Below are 17,868 nucleotides of genomic sequence, written 5' to 3'. Positions count from 1 at the left end.
AAGGAACGACAATTAGAGCGGGGCGAGCGGTTTACGCCAAGCGATTGATCGTAACCGCGTCTTAATTAAAGCCATGCGATTTTTTTTAAGCGGCGGATTACACAAACCTTAATGCGTTACACCAAGTTTTTATAATCTGGCGGATCCAAGATGGCGCCCGCTTTCTAAAACCTCCGACTGTTACGCTCTCCTTTATCCGGCAGAGCCGGATAAGATCGCGGGACGGAAAGCGATTTAATCGCCGCGACCGGCCTTAATTATTTAAACGGGTTACGGCGCGCCGTTATTATTAAGAAGCTGGGATGAAGTTCCGGTTTTCGACACTTGGAACGGCAATAATTGTATCGGAAACGTCAACCGCATCCTACGCCAACTTATTAACGAGCGTAACCTTCGTCGAATCTCCTCCACTCGATCGAAAATACAATTATAAACATTTCCGATAATTAAAAGACAAGTTCAAACTAAGATCGTAACGGTCGGGTAGAGTGGAGAATTGAAGAGGAGCGGGTTCGGAGATCAACCGTTAAATCGATGGTTTGCCCCCACGTCCTCCGTACATACGGGTCGGTCCTACAACAACGAAATCTCCCCGGTTAAAATGCCAATTACAGCGCGGGGGGGAGGCGAACACCTTAATCAAGGGAGGAGTTACCTTAACGGCGTACTCCCTTCCCGATTCTTTGTGGATGCAACGACGACAGACGGAGTAACTGCCGGTTCCTAGATTCTCCTTAAACTCGTACTCCTTGTAGATGGTGTCCTTGTACGTCAGGCTCTTGCCCGTCACCTGTAAATTCCAGCGTCACGTTACGGGGGGATGGAAACGGCGCGCAATTTGGCGCGTAATTTTTTTTCAGTTTCCTCACCTGATTGGTGGCGTCGTTCTCGGTCTTTTGACAACCCTCGTCCAATAGGGTGGAAGCCACGAAGCTGAAACCTCTAAATAATTCGTGAGCGGTGGCACTGGGTGGTACTCCCGGAGAATCTAAATTTGGAGACGGTAAGGGGGGATGCTGCTGGTGGCACAAAGCTGCCGCCCTTTTTGTTTTTTTCTACTCGACACACCTACCTTCTGGTGTCCTCGTGGTGAATTCTTTATCGAAATAGAAAGTGTGATCGGCCCTGCTGACTGCCGGGATGAAGGGTGGGGTGATCTCTCTCCTGTACAATTTGTCCCAGTCGATTGTCGCGAAAAATGGATGACACTTAATATCCTCCACGCCTTCCGGTCCCGATCCTGGATGGCAATTGGTTAGGGGGAAATTAATCCATACATTAAACGGGCAAACAAAACATATTTAGCAATCTTACAAACGTGACAACTTAAACGTTAGAGGGGAGGGCTTTATTGCTGTTTACTGCTCCTAAAATAGCTCCTTACCTCGGAAAATTAATTCGGTTGGGTAGAATAATGTAACTTTATTCGCGGAATTAGATGCCGAATGCTTGTGACGAAGAATAATATCGGTTTGGGTGTACCTTTGTTCCTTTACATAACGTTTTCCGGAGAAAAACAGTATAAACAATGAGGAGACAAATAAAAATGCCCGGGAGCTTAAACGATGACATAAATATAACAAGATAAAGGTATATATTTACCGCTTATATAATACCATAAAAACTCCATTACTATAGAATCGGTGAAAACAATTGGCCACAGGATAATTAAAATCAACAATGGTTTAATTAATTAATCTATTCACTTTTTGCTTGCTTAACAAAATTTCTCTGTTTGTCTGTGTTGATATAAAATAATTGGAAATATTAATGAATTTGTCTTTGTACCTATTGAAAAGATATTCAATTATAATATCTACTTGTAGTTGGGTGTAAAGTATGGTGGTTTGTTGGCTGAATTGTTTACGGTGGTCTGTAACAGGGACCGTAAATTTGCAAGAAACTTAATATTGTATACAAAAAGCTTCCTGTAATGTTCTACCGGCCATTGATTTCCGTCCGGCAGAGTTTACTTAGCAAGGAAACTTTGGAATGTAAACGCAAACCCGCAGAGGTGGGCAAATTCTTCTCCGCATCTCGAGTAAATTTAATGACGGTGCAAATTTGTAATATCGATCCCGAACGGTTTTCCATTTTATGAAAAGATTTGTTCTCTCCTTTAAAAAAATCTGACTTTTAGACAGGTTCTCGTTTATAAATCTTGCATCTTTACGGTTTCTGAATCAATCTGTCGGGCAAAGCATTCTGAATTTTTTACTGTGGAGGATACTCTCTTAAATTTTTAGAAATGTAATGGTAAATTAGAAGTGTATGGGTACGGAAGATAAGAGAACGGTGTGATAATCAGATTATATAAAACTGTATCCAATTAGGATAATTTAACAAATAAAATTTTATTTCTTTAACTTTTAAATGGTATTTTGGTGTAACGTGTGAATTTATCTCTGTAAAAAAACTGCCTCACCTAATCTGTTTGCCGGATTTCTTTTGAAGAGTGCTCGGAGAAGACTTTGCGCTTCCGGACTTAAAAACTGCGGCATTCCCAATTTGGCTCTGAAAAACAAATTAGATAATTTAAGTACATATGTATGCTTTTTTTAAATTAAAATAAAAAAAAAATACTGCTCTTACTTGAGTATCTGCATCATAGTTTCTTTCCTATTCGTGCCTTGAAACGGCAATGCTCCGGTCAACATTTCAAACTGGGTTAAAAAAAAAGAATAAAGTTGTATTTAATTTCCAGCACATTTTAAAAAGTTAAATAATAATAAAACACCCGGTACAAGAATAGATATAATCGGTACGTTTAGAAGCAGGAAATTACCCACACTATATCTATCGACAATCACAAATACAGGCTAACGAGTACTAAGGACTAGTAGTCAAATATTGACCCTTCTCGAGACCGAATATGGGCAACGATGCTTTCGTGTCGTGTTCCAAAACGTCTCCGCACCGTTGTTGGAGGGTTCTATTGTTCGCCAAGACAGATGGCAGTCAAAAAAGTCTATTTGCTTAGTTGATGGCTGTCATTTTATTAGCGTACCCAATTATTTTCGACGACAGTTCACTTTTGAATAGCTTTATCGGTATAAATAATGATGATTTAAGAGGAAAGAATATCCAGAATACACAAACTAAGCGGCTTCTTATACATTTTAGAGATTTATGTATCATTGAGTGTGCTGTTAATCTCTTAAACTATTAAGAAATACATTGTAAAGAATATTTTCATATGTAAATAATGTAAAAAAGGTAATCAGATTCTACACTTTTTGTCTTTATAGGTACATAAAAGTACCACATAATACACATAAATAACAATATGGATATAATTTCAGAATAGAAGACTCAAATTTTCTTTAAAAAAAATAAATAAATTTAATTAGGAATAATCCAAAAAATTAAATCACTCTGTAACTATTCTGTATACAAAAACTTAGATTCTACTTGACTTTATGCCTTGATGTGCCTTTACTGCCATCTAGGGTCGATAAAGAAAATTAAAGTCAATTTTTTATTTTTCTCCCCATTTAATTTTTTTCTCCATTTTTTACCAAGAAATGCCTTCAAATCTGCAAATTAACAATAATCTTAGGCAGTTCTTTAATTAAATATAAGTTTTGATTTATTCCCCGCACCGGTCGTTTCGCCCCCGGTACAAAGTTGTCCGAAGTAGGCGACAGAATCGGAATGGATCTCCAGGGAAAATGAAAGATAAACAATGAAGGTGAGCACAAAAAGGGTAAGGGTTACGGCAGAAAGAGGAGGTGGTCTTTGAAAGAGACAAAGCCGTGGTTGTGGACCTTGTGGACCTTTGACGAGAAGAAGACAACATGGTCACCGACCCAATAAATTTAATTTTTTAATCTCCACTTTTTAATTTAAATGTATGGAATTACTATAATCTTTCAAAATATATTTTATTCCAAAATTATATAAATCCTTTCCTGTCTCCAAACCTTCATAACAATTTTATCATCTATATATATATATATATGAAAAAAATATATAATGCTTTTAAAATGAAAAATTTGATTAAGTATATAATCTTTTTTATTAGTGTACAAAAAAATATTGTATAATTCAAAAAGCTGTTAATAAATAATTCACAAACTAACTTTATATATATATAAATGTTTAATATAAAAATAAAGGTTAATATAGTTATAGAAAATTGTCTTATTTTTTGATGAAAAAATACTCCACATAAAAACAACTTTGTACCTTTGACATTTTATATTTTAAAATAAATAAATTGTTTCAGATAAAGATACGAGCTTATTATTATTATTACTTTTTTAATACAAATAATTGTAGCGAGTTACGAAAGACCGTTCGTACCATTAAGACTCCGAAAGACCACCAGTCGGCAGCTGTCGTATGACCCTTCCTATTGATAACTTCGGGCGCCATGTACTCTACGGTACCACAAAACGAATACGTCTTTTGGTCGCTGAGAGCTTCCTTGCTCAGTCCGAAATCCGTCAGACGTATGTGCCCGTCCGCATCCAGCAAGATACTGTAATGTTTTTGAAACAAACAAATACAATTAGTTTTGCTTTATCCTTCAAAAAAAAAAAAAAAAAATTGCGGAAGAATTACCGTAAAAGTTAATATACAACCGGTAAACAAAGTTCAGCTTGTATAAGGAATATATGTAAAAGAATGAATCAATAGGTAACCAGCCAAAAGCAACAGTATGGCTGGTCACTCTGGCTGGTTATTTATTGATCTGCCCTTATATCTTGAAACAATTCAGTCTCTTTAATGTGCATCATAATAACATTGCTTCTTAATTTGTTTGAGAATATGTAAAAAAATATAAAATAATATAATTAATACTTTAAGCATTTACATAGTGCTTCAAATCTTCTGTAAAATGGACGACGGCATAAGTTATAAGATACTAGACAACTAATGAATGAGCATAGTTGCTTCAGTTATAATTATCTTACTATATACTAGTACTATAGGCATTACAAGTTAATAGTATATTTTATACTGAATATATCTGTAGTATTATCTAGTGTTAAATATTTGTTTGGTGTCAGCACTACAGATACTAACAAATAGTATGAGATCTACACTACTACATCCAGTTTTTATAGCAGATTTAAGTGTCTTTATGGCATTCCATTAGCTTATCTTTCTAGGTTTATTGTTAATAAAGAATAAATCCGACGCACATTTATCTTACAAAATGACACATCATTAAGAGTCGATTTTAATAAATTATTTAATTAATTATCGTGCAAAATTAAAATGGTAAACTAACTTTTCGGGTTTTAGATCTCGATATATGATTCCGAGATTATGCAGATGATCTAACGCTAATGCTAATTCCGCTAAATAAAATTTTACGTCATCTTCGGTAAACATTACCTGAAAAATAAATAAAGTAAACGTTAAATTTGCGTATGTACTCTCCCCGTACAAAAATACAAAATATTTCAATATCAATAAATATTCACTTTTATACGTTTTGTATAAAAAAATTATGGATAAACATTTATATAAAGAGACATTTTATGTTAAATATTTTATAAACACAAATTTTTAATCATATTTATTTATTTATTCTGCTTTATTAGAAGCTTTACGATTACATCTTCCGGATTTAATACAGAGAGAAGAGAGCTTCTGACAATGATCCACATACAATACAGCATAAGAGACTCGTGTAGAATTTTCATTTATATAATTTCTAATAGAAAGAAATTTATAGATTTATTCTTAGAAATTTTATTTATTTCTCTCTTAAAACTTAAATTTTATTATTTTTGATTAATAATTTAAACAATTCAAATTTTCTGAAAATAAAACAGAAACAAGCAAACTAATAAGAGATTTCTCTACTTTCTAATCATTATATAACTCTATTTCACACAAAGTATGAAAACAATCATTAACAGAAACACAATAGGAAACCACACGACGCAAATTTTAACTTTTACGTAACAAAAAAATAAAACAAGAAAGACGCTCGGCCAAAATAAAGCAAGATTTTATGAAAAGTAGTAAGAATGTTTAAACTGGAATGTCTTTTATCAAAGATAAATAATAATAAAACTTTTGTTCGCACTTAAAAACCATTTTAAAATATCCTCCATAAACATTTTTTGTTATAAAACTAAACAAAAGTACTAAAATTTTGAGTTATTTTATGACACGTTTGCATTTAAAGCACCTTCTTTTGAAGATATAATTCGCACCAATCTGTAAATGTCTCAATAAAATTAATGAGGAATTATCGGAGGGCCACTTTTTGATGATTTAAACAACTTAAGGTTAGTTTAAACGCTTAAATTTTCACATCATTTTTAAGTTAAATTAGTACTTAAAAGAAATAAAACTTTTATTTTAAATAAAAATATAAATAGTTTTATTTATTCTAACATTTAAATGCAGCACGGGCCTCATTCGGGACATAAAATTTTGAATTTTTCTGAAGTTAGGAACTATATTGCATCAATATATATTTAAGCAGAATTCTTTATTTTAACTTTGTCATTTGATTATATCTGAGCATGAAACAAAACAGATCTTTGTGTTCCAAGAAACGATTTGTACAGAGAAAGGGGCAAGACAAGCCCGGGACGGTGACAAATGTGAGACTCCACCTCTCCAAAAACTATAAAAATGGCCGAATAAAATCAATAAAACAAATTTTTCATCCCTTACTGAAAAAAAACTTCAACTTTTTTTTATATAAAAGACTGAATTTTTGGGTCAAAAATACATATTTATCTTCCATTAAAACAACTTTTTGGGAGAAATATCAAATATATAAAGTATCTTTATTGATTCTATTTTAATTCTTTCCTTTTTTTCATTCTTTATTTGATCAGTCATTACACTTCTAGTGTAATGCCATGATTAATAAGCATGAATCATTTTTTTTTAAATAGAATCTATAAATTCAATATAATAATGACTAAGCACACATTCTACATTACTTCCTATTCATGCTAATTTCCAGTAACTATAAGTATTTTCCTCCCTTTCCACGAAACCGTATTTAAAAATGTGTTGTAACGAAGCCGAACAACACGGATCAATCATTAACACGGCGCAATACATAATTAATGGAGAGTAATGCAAACGCAAAGCTCGATCATGATCTAAAATTCTAACTTAATCATTTCTGAATTAATACATCTAATTTTAAGCAGGAATTTAATTTAAGCAAAATACTTTTGTGCTTCAAAATGGTAGGAAAGTCTAAGAAGGTAATTCGTTTTTTTCAATTCCTTACGTGACGTGATAGATGAGGAATAATCGGCATACCATTAAGAATATACTGCAAAAGTTTAATGAACTCAAAAGTTTGCTGATCGTTTGTTTTTTATATGGCAAAATATTAGAACATTTTAAATTTATTATAAAAAAAAAAATTAATAAGTTGTAGCCTTATTTGTTTATTAAACATAAAACTTAATTATTAAAAGAGACAATGTATCTTCAATATCACATCTGTGCATAGAGTCTGACATAACAAAAGCTAAAACAATAGAACGCATCAAACTAATTATTACGGCAGCAACAGTGGGACCACACCAACAGTAGGTTTACGTGTCAGCGCGGCCCACTGTGACGAGTTAACGATGGCGCTCTCGACTACATTATTATATTAAATTAGCATGGCCACTTTGTACGTTCTTATTAAATCGAGAAAAATTTATTCAGAACAAGAAACTTCGCTCACTTGGACACGAGTGAAGAATATCCAAGTACATGCAAAAAATGATCTTAAAAAGTTAAAAAAAATTAAAGGAAAAAAGAAAAATAAATTACACATCAATACATTACGACAGAAGAGGTGCAAAAAAGCAAATTTACATGAAAACATCATCGAAAAGACATTACGCGAGTAGACGGAAAAAGTCGCGTCGTCAGTTGACCATAAGAACGTAACAGTAATACTTTAGCTGGCAGAAATCCAGAAGTGTCAGCCAAGTAGCTAGTGAATGATGAGCTATTGTTTAGTTTTACTTGTTGTTTGAATCAATATTTAAAGGTAAATTTTTGTTTACTTGCTTACTAAATTATTATAATATTTCTTCAGGTTTAACAAGCTTTTAGACCTTACATTTTCATAATTATTTCTTCAATTATATAAATTTAAGTAATTTTATAAGTTATTAGTGTATATACATACTTATTCTTATAATTTAAATGTTTTCTTCATATTTTAATTTATTTTAATGTAAATATTCAGCGTATCTTCCATCTAGTTACTTAAATAATGTTCTTTCGGTTCAATTAATTCCAGATAGATAAAGTATTTTTTTTTTCTTTTAAATACTTTATCTAGTATTTAAATTGAAGTTTATTATTTACATAACTAAAACCTTTTATAATAATTGGCCAAATTGAATGCGTTACGCTGAAAATAGTATACTGTTCCAACATTCAAAAGTTTTTTTTGTTTTAATATTTAAATATATTCCGATGCCGTATATAAAAGCATATTTATAAGCAATTGTTAGATTAAATTACTCCCAATTTCAATACTTAACTGATTTTCAGACATTTTTATGTAGTAACTTCTCCAATTGTAAAAATTTGTTATTAAATTAATTATAAATAAAAGGGGGAGGACTTCATTCCCCAAATGATAGGATCCATTTTCCCGAGGATTTAGTCTCGTCACGCCACATTTTCTGCGTTACATATAAACTAAGTTATATCAATAATACTTCCGTAAAAGTTTGACTCCGTATAAACCAAATTCAGAATTGAATATTAACAAAAAGAATTGTACTTTCCAATTATAAATATGAACTGACTGGCATCAGTTTGGTTCTTTTCTTCAACTTGACTTAAACATTTCCAAAACTAGAGTCGTCGTAGTCTAACTTCTGATAATGAAACTGTTAACTTCGAATAAGTTTAAGTTAGGATAAAGAATAAAACGAATTCTAATAAAGAAGTAAAAAACTTTAACTTAAAATACATCATCCAAATTTTATCGCTTTGATTAAATCAATCAAATTTTATTTATTTTAAGCGTATCATACTTTGAGAAATCCCAAAACAGATTAAAAATTGCATTTGATTGATGAATATCGAAGAGAATATTAATCACATTGTTTCCGAATGCAGACGTTTACGTTTCGACAATAAAATCCCACCAGCAAAAATGATTAATACTATTGATAAACTGTTTTCGTCGCTAACAGATTGCCGAATAAACGTATTTCTATTACGGAAATACGTTTATTCGGCATTTCTTTGTTATTAAAACTATTCAGTGTTGAATTATCAAATAAAATCGATATCATTTTTTCTATACCCGCATTTGTTAACTTTATTCTAAAGCGACATTTAAAAATTACTTCATAAATATCTGTTAAAGATAATTAAAGTATTAAATAATATTCTTTCAAGGAAAAGGATAGAATAGCACGATCAAAACAATATGTGCTTATATGTTTCCGAATTATATTTCCAACAATAACAAAACATGTCTCGATAAAATTATTGTCAACTTGACTTTGTACTTTACAGCCGAACACGTTTTTACTTTCGTAAAAGTCGGCAACGATGCATTCTTAGTTACATTTAAAACGATATAATTTTATAGGAGGTATTTACCGAGAATTTTGAGATACTTCGACCGATATTAATAAACTAATACGACATTACATCACCAAAAATAAATCATTAAACAACAGAACAGAATTCTAAAATTAAAGATAATTAAGAAAAATAAGAACTAAAGGAATCGAGTGTCGTTTCTCAAGTTGCCAATTACAAAAGGTACACCTTTTGAATGATTTATTATCGAATAATTTTTCCGACTTTTCTAAAACAAATTTGTTTATTTTTACTTAAATTAACTAAAAAATAATTACGTAAAGATCGAACAACAAATAACACGTTTCATTAACATTTTGTATCGTTAAATCCGATTAGTAATAAAAAGAAATGTTTTAAAATTAGAAAAAATAAAATTTTCTGTTATAAAACAGACATTTCAATAAAAAATTATAGAAAAATAATTGATTAAATTTCTTAAAAAAAATCACGAAATATTTTTTACTTTAGTAATAATTATTATATTCTCCATTTTGCGCACCGAATCCAAACGAAAACTTCTCAAAATCAATTTTAAGAAGGAAAATGCAAATAAAGTAAATCATTTTGTTTCTATTTTTAAATTTAAAATAAATAAATAAATAAATAAGCAAGCTTTTTGTAATTAAAATTTTTATTAATATATTTAAATTTTTTAAAAAATGAACTAAGAAGTTAAAATCTCTTAGTAGAGAATAGCCTTGTAATTGAATTCAATGCCTCTCATATTTTGCTGGCGTTTGTTTTTTTTTTTTTTTTACACACAAACTCTTAATTTGTAAATCTTTCCACTTTAATTAAAGCTCTTAAGAGTAACTTTCAAAGCAATTAAGTAAAATTGCTTGACCTTTGTCAGAGTTTAATTAAGACAATTAACTGCATTAGCTTATAAATCAGATTGAAATTTTAAGTTAGAAGTATAAAAGTCATTTAAGTAAATTCAAATTTGAGTATGCGTAATTTTTAATAAATGTAAGCGAAAACAACTTTGTTAAACGATTTCACCTGCGTCGAACGGAGCAAATTTTTCTCGTCACGTCTTCAGATCTATGCAGAAAGTTTAACGCAATGTACAGAAAATTCCGTCGTGTATACCTCGTTAATTAAATCGTCGAAATATTATTTAGAAGATAAGAAAATTATATATTTTAAACATTAACTAATTAAAATTAATGTATATTTATTAAATCACACTTTTCTGCTTAATGTATTTCAATTTAAAATATCAAAAATAAGTTTTAATTTATTGGAAATTATAAATGTAGCATATAAACAAGTAAACATATCTAAACAAGTTTACTAGAAAATAAAATTTAAAAATTTTAATTTTAAATGTCGGCATTTAAAATCATTTATCAAAATTCACAAACAGAATCTTGTTTATATAAATATTTAAATGAGATAACGTTCCATTATACATTTAAAGATCTGATTTGAATTTAGAAACAAGGTTAATTAAAATGAAGTCGATCATTTTAACATTTTATTTTAAGTTCTGCGACAAAAAAATGCTATCGAATGAAAGCATAAACATCAAAGTTTTTGATAATACTTCACAATCTTTCAATATCGATCTTATGTGTAGCCTTATACACATCAATGAGGTAATCGAATTCGTGACACACTTTCTCCAGCATATTTTCATCAATCTGGGCAGTAGTTATACTCGTATAGATACTAAAAATGTTGCGGTGATATGTAGGAAGTATAAACACCAAATCCTTCACAAGATTCTACAGCAAAAAATCTAACGGCACGTCATCTGGTAACATTGCAGATGAAGTAAAGTCGTCAAATCATTTCGACTGACATACAGGAAAGTAGTTTCCTGTATACAGCACGTATTATTTAGACATAAATTTGTGTATAAACTACTCTGTCTTGCATTATATCTTGTTAAATAATTTTATTACTTAACTGTTAGACAATGTAAGAACACACAACATAGACATTAGACAATTTACATCAAACTAATCTTAAAAAAGTTATCTACCTTTTTAAAGATTAGTGATGGTGTACCTGCCTAACGAACACATGTCCGACATTTATATTGTACGGTAGTACATTCCGGTTTAAATCTCCGCGAGCGCTACTACTTTGAAAGCATAATCCTTCACTAATTTCCACTTTTAGTTTGAACATTCATATATATATTTTTATTATTATTTAATCTAAGCATTGAATAAAAAATATCACAGTATATAACATTGAAATTTTTACTGATTAGTAATTTGATCTTAAGCTAATAAAAGCATGTCAACACCTGGAATTTATCGTTCCTATAATTCAATGACAATTCTCTCTCTTATTTTTCCTTATACTTAACAGATTTATACTTCTTTCAGTTTAAAAAAAATTAATTTTATATTTTTAAATCACGTAATATCTAACTTTAATCATTTATTAAATTTTGTTGCAACAGATTAAATAAATAAACAAACAAACACAGCAAACAAGAAGAATTGAGCTGTTGTTTAATATTAATCGAATCCGTTCTCTTATTAACAGAAAATAATTAAGTTAATGTATAATTTAGTTGAAATTTAGCAATAATTTAAGACAATTTATTTTTTATTTTATTTTATTTTTGGTCAAAGCACACGTTACTTCTTTCGAGACCATCCCAAAAAATACTTTGTATTCTCACGAAAAATGCTGCGACCAAGAAATAAATGAAAACAAATAAAAAACTGTCGTAAATTAATAGTAAATTTTAACTAAATTATTTATTAATTTAATATGGACTCAATAATTAAATTTTTTACTGCCAAATAATTTAAATTGTAACATTTTCGCGTCGACGTTTGGATTGTGTGAAGCCTTAGATTTATCTGGAATATCAATTTTACTGTAACTATACTATGTTAATGAGAAGGCATAATGACCTCGTCTGAATGGCTTTTGTCTTACGTCTCATTAACAAGATTTTAAGAGTAGCTAATGCATGTCGCGTCTAAGTATATAATTTAAACTAAAATCGGTTCGACTCGTCCTTACGTGTAACGTTAATGACGTCTGTGATATTTCTATTACGCTGCGCAATCAAATTTCCGTACGACCGTTGTAACATTCTTATTAGAATATACGTAATTCATTATAAAAAGAATATTTTCTTTCAATTTTTTAAATATATCACCATATAGCATACTTTTTTTGTGTGTATGTTTTTTATTAATGCTCTATTTATTAATTAAAGTGAAATTTTCCTTAAAACGTAAGATGTATAATTAGAATAATATAAATATATTTCAGTCATTAAAAATTCAGAAAGAAAATTATTACCACTTTAAAAAAAATCGAAAGGTAAGATACAGACAATGACAAAGAAAATAATAGATTTTTTACTATAAATAATAAAAATATAAAGGTAACATTTTATAAATTTCAAAGAGAAGATGTCTTTTATCTTCTTTCATTTTTAATTTTATTACCAAAAATACTAAACTGAGAAAAATATAATTAAAAATTTACACATTAAACATTAAATTTTACTTAATTCTATTTCTAGAAAATTGATGATCATTTTATAATTTATCAGACGAAAACAGAAAGAAGCAATATCTATAAAAAAAATTCTCTTACTTCTTTACTAAGTCTTGTGAATAAATCTCCACCTTTTAAAAAATCTAAGATGAGATATAATTTTCCTTCAGTTTGAAAAGCTGAAAATAAAAATAAATAGAAAAAAATTCTTAAATTTCTCTCTCTTTAAAGTACATTAAAGTACGTACGACTTAATTAAATAATTAAGTTTTTTAATTAATAATTTAAAGAACATCTATTCGAAATATTTTTAATGCCACTAGCAAAATTAAAGTGACTGAATCTTCTAATAAACATGTTTTCGAAATTCGCTTAAAAACTTCCATAACTGGGCTGCAATTTGAAAAAAAAAATTGTAGATCTATAAATTCCCACTGTCGTCGTCGTTGTCGTCTGTCCGTCCGCCTGTCTTTCTTCAATCTCAAGAAAACAGTTAGATAGATAAAAGATGAGACCGGATATGGAAATCTTAGAGGGAGGCCCCAGTTTTTCGCCAAAAGGTGTTAGATAGATAACCGGCACGGCTCTATTATTAAAGGAAAAGTATGACGTACAGTGGTAGGCCACCAATAATTTGAGGTGGAGAGCATATATTTTAAATTAAATAAGTTTAATATAGGATTAAAAATTGCAGCCCAGTCATGATAAATAATTGCTCATTTATATATAATTTACTACTCTGTGAATATATTGCCTTAAAACAAACACAATGTTCGCTTTGTATTTTATCGTAACTACGGCTTCAATATTCCTTCAAATGCTCAAAAATTGGTTTTTAAATCGAATTTTATTTTAATTAATTAAATTTCTAAAACTAACAAACAATTTTAGCTTCTTGTATATTTCTATATAAGTTATCCGTGACAGAGAATGCGGTATAACCAGAATAGAGTTTTATTTTCTAACAAAAATTTAATTACTTTTAAAAAATTATTGTTTCAGTTTAAGAATTTCTCTTCGCTTATATCAATCTAATTAATATATAAATATTCTCTGTTGTCAGTATAATTACAATTTCCACCCACATATGAAAACAATTTAATAAAATATATTGATTTTTATAGCTCTTGCGCTATTAAATTTCACAAATGTGTCTTTTATCGAGATATAAAATTGAACAACAAAGTAAAGAACAAAATTAGAAATGATAAAAGCGTCCTAAAAATTATAAACACTCGAGCCGTATTTAAGCGACGATTGTACGTCGGCCTGTAATTTTACGCACCAATTTACATTTAAAAAATTGTCTTACCATATTGGAGTTTAACAATGAAAGGATGACTGACTTCGGCCAAAATGTCTCTCTCCATTTTTGTTCTCATCCTATCCCGAACTAAATAAATAAATAAATATCAAACTTATAAAAATTTGGCTTAAGTTTTAACATTACTGTTTAAAATAAACATTACTATTCATGTAGTTTTAATTATATATATATTATATTACTTGAATCTTTATAATAACGTATAAAACTACTTTATTATGCATTATAATAAACTACTTTAAATATACATGAATTTTTTTCCATACATTTATTTATATTGAATCATGTTTATCAAATAAATTCATGTTTATGAATGAATATACACATTAAACTTAAGTATAATATATTTATATATGGAAATTAATGTCTTTTATTTTGTGATAAGTATTCATGCTATGATACATTAAATTTTCTCGACGTATAGCTTTTAGTAAAATCGATAAAAATGCAATATAATATCTCGAAAGACCAAGAAGGAAGCGGATCCGGATCCTTAATTTACAAGAACTCTAGTAAACACTTGTAATTGAGACCTGTGGAGAGATTTCGTTAATAAAATGCAATCTTTTGTGGTAGGATGCGACGAGGAGGAAAAAGACAATATAAAAGTAATCAAAAGACGGCCAAGAATGCTTTAATTACTTTAATAATTATATTGTCGTTTGGTAAGTTCTTTTGCTATTTAAAGCAACGACTTTGTCAAAATTAATATTCTTTAAATAAGACTTTAAAAATATCTTAAAGTTTAAACAAACAAGCTGCCATTCAACGTTTGTCTCAGCTACATACATTTTTAATAATACTATACATTTATTATTACTTACTCATTCTTTTTCCCACGTTAGATGACATTTACAACATTTCTCCTAAGGGAAAAAGATTAAGACATATAACAAGTTTTTTCCATCAATAAGTAAATATTTTTTTCCCTCAACAGGAAAATTTTTAATTTTGATTTATAAAAATCCACTCCATTTCTCTAATATAATTAAATGAAAACAAGAATGGAGATAAAAACAATCTGTAATACTCTTGTTTTTTTCTTTTTTTCCCTCCTTTCCAAAGTTACGAGCCACTCTCTTTCATTAACGCCACCAAATATTTACTTTCGGATAATCTCGAATCAAACACATCGTAAACGGCGACGATCAAATTATCATTAAAAGTAACTATCATAAACTTAAAAGATTTAGTTATGATAATTAGTTAAAAAGCTTTTAGTAAATATAATGAGTTTACAATTAGATAAATGATTATCATCTCATTATGAATATAATGCAAAAGTAAACAAATGATAAACAATTTATGAAATTAAAAACTGTAATAAAAATGAATATAAATTTCAATATCATTATTCAAAGCACACTTATTATCTGACAAATTTGTTTGTGTGTAGTTTATTCTTGTCAGTTATGTTGCCATAGCAACTAGACTTGTTTTCCACTGAACTTTCACTTTTTTTTTTCTCCCGTAACTCTGTGTAATTAGAATCAAGCTAAAAACAGTTAAAAAAAAAGGTGTTTCTTTACTTCTTTATTAGAAATGCTCCTTAAACAAATATAAACAGAGAATTGGTCAATAATATTGCTTATCAAAGATTTACGCAAAATTAATACGGATATTTTGTAAATAATTCAATTAAAAAATACATAAAATTTATCAAGATTAGCAAGTTTCAGACTGTGAAGTGCTTAATTAAATGAGTAAAAGACAAATCGACAATTCTTGGAAAATTAAATTGTCTAACTATACTCTACAACATTAAAATCAAAAATTAGATCTAAGTTAGAATGTTTTGGAGGTCCAAATCACAGTTTTGCCTAACATTCACTTAAGAGTTAATCCACACAATTGATAATTTGTGTCATTAGAATACGATTTCCAGATTTAATCTATTTACAGAAAAGATACATTAATACTTTCGTGTATAATTAAAAGTAAACAATCGTACGAAATAGTAACTTGCCCAGTCCTTTAATGTAGATTCTGTGACTACAGGAGGAAATAAGTCGATCGTCGATAAATGACCATTTTTTAATCAAAAACTGAAGTTTAAATGATGGCAAATGTATTCAAAAACAGGTAAATTTATCTTCACAAAAATGTCTTTCATTATAAAGAAGGATTCTCCTCATCCTTAGATGCTACTCAAACACTTATCTAGGATCTAGGGCTTAACATTTATCAAGGAGGTTCCCATTTTCAGAATAGAATAAGAAGCTTCTCAACAAACATTTCATGTGGTCTTACATTTGTAATTGGAACTTCCTTAATAGCAGTTCACAAGGAATTAAAGTAAGGCAATCAATGAGAATTAATAAGAAATGGAACTACCAAAATATAAGAAAATGATTCAAAAAACCTAAAAACCATTGTAATATGATTATCATTAGTTATACGTGTGATATATTGGGCTGTATCACTTTAATTTAAACCATTTTTCCCTAAACTCCCATCAATTCGAGATACGGTAATCTTGTTTTTAACTATCCAAGCCACTATTTTCTACTTTATACACCTATATTGCTTGACAATAGAATTTATATACAGTTCTTTATTATATTTTAAATTGAAGTTAATTAATTATAAACACTATTTACAATAAATTTAAAACTCATTATTTATGAAAAAATTTTAAAATTATATATATATAGTTAATTAAAATAATTCATTAATTAACTGTTATACAAGTTTCATAATAATTAATAAACACAGAGGAAAAGATACTTTTATTGGCGCCAATTTTTAAATCACAATTTTATTTTTACATTCTATTTTAATAAATAATAAACTTACGTAATTTTATAGTCTTATTTCTAAATTCATAATTTATTATCTACATAATGAATAATACTAATTATATATATACATTACACAACTATCGCTAATGAAGATTGTATAAAAATACTTCACTAAAGCATTATTATTATTTAGTAAAAAAATAATTTTAATATCTACAAATAAATCCTTTTCTTACGATAAAATCAAGAATAGATTTTTATCTTTGCGAGCATCTTCGTATTTTTTTTCTCTAATTCCAATTGCAGATATCAAAAGATTTGATTTTCGCCTTAATTAAATTCACAAAGGAGAAGAGACGCGACTTACTAGTTTTTACGTAAAGCGTCTCTAAAACTGAGTAAATGCTAATCGTGTCTTTGCATTAAAGTAGAACAAAACTTTAACATTTCGATATTTATAAAACTAAAAGGAAAAAAATATATCTTATTTTCAATATTAATATCAAAACGTAGCGAAAGAAATCAAATAAATATAAACCGAAATATTTTTATAAAACGCATAAAAAAATAAATAATATATTCTTTATAATAATAATAAATACTTTATTATTCCATTTTCATAAACATTTATAAAATATTTAATACATTTTTTCGGAAAGAAAATAACTAACCTTTCAACGTAGCTTTCTTCAGTACTTTCATTGCGTACAGAGTACCGCTATCAGGACCCGTAATCTTTTTCACTAAAAAAACCTACAATTCCGGAGTCGGAGAAAA

The 17,868-nt window shown here is 28.8% G+C and overlaps 1 protein-coding gene across 3 annotated transcripts in view; it reads right to left on the bottom strand.

The window, feature by feature from the left end:
* S6kII (Ribosomal protein S6 kinase II) overlaps positions 1-17,868 on the bottom strand; it is a 107,145-nt gene that overhangs the window by 2,704 nt on the left and 86,573 nt on the right. For all 3 annotated transcript variants that reach the window (XM_067268969.1, XM_067268974.1, XM_067268962.1), the window contains 10 exons: positions 17,763-17,844; positions 14,339-14,419; positions 13,126-13,205; positions 5,240-5,346; positions 4,306-4,483; positions 2,593-2,663; positions 2,426-2,514; positions 1,073-1,240; positions 870-988; positions 656-790 (listed from right to left, as the gene is read on the bottom strand). In XM_067268969.1, the coding sequence (XP_067125070.1) occupies positions 656-790; positions 870-988; positions 1,073-1,240; positions 2,426-2,514; positions 2,593-2,663; positions 4,306-4,483; positions 5,240-5,346; positions 13,126-13,205; positions 14,339-14,419; positions 17,763-17,844 (1,110 nt within the window). The remainder of the gene's footprint in view (positions 1-655; positions 791-869; positions 989-1,072; positions 1,241-2,425; positions 2,515-2,592; positions 2,664-4,305; positions 4,484-5,239; positions 5,347-13,125; positions 13,206-14,338; positions 14,420-17,762; positions 17,845-17,868) is intronic.

This window comes from Centruroides vittatus, unplaced genomic scaffold (genome assembly GCF_030686945.1).
Source record: "Centruroides vittatus isolate TY-2023 unplaced genomic scaffold, ASM3068694v2 contig_1078, whole genome shotgun sequence".
Taxonomy (NCBI): domain Eukaryota; kingdom Metazoa; phylum Arthropoda; class Arachnida; order Scorpiones; family Buthidae; genus Centruroides; species Centruroides vittatus.
This window is presented reverse-complemented; position numbering and strand designations above follow the sequence as displayed.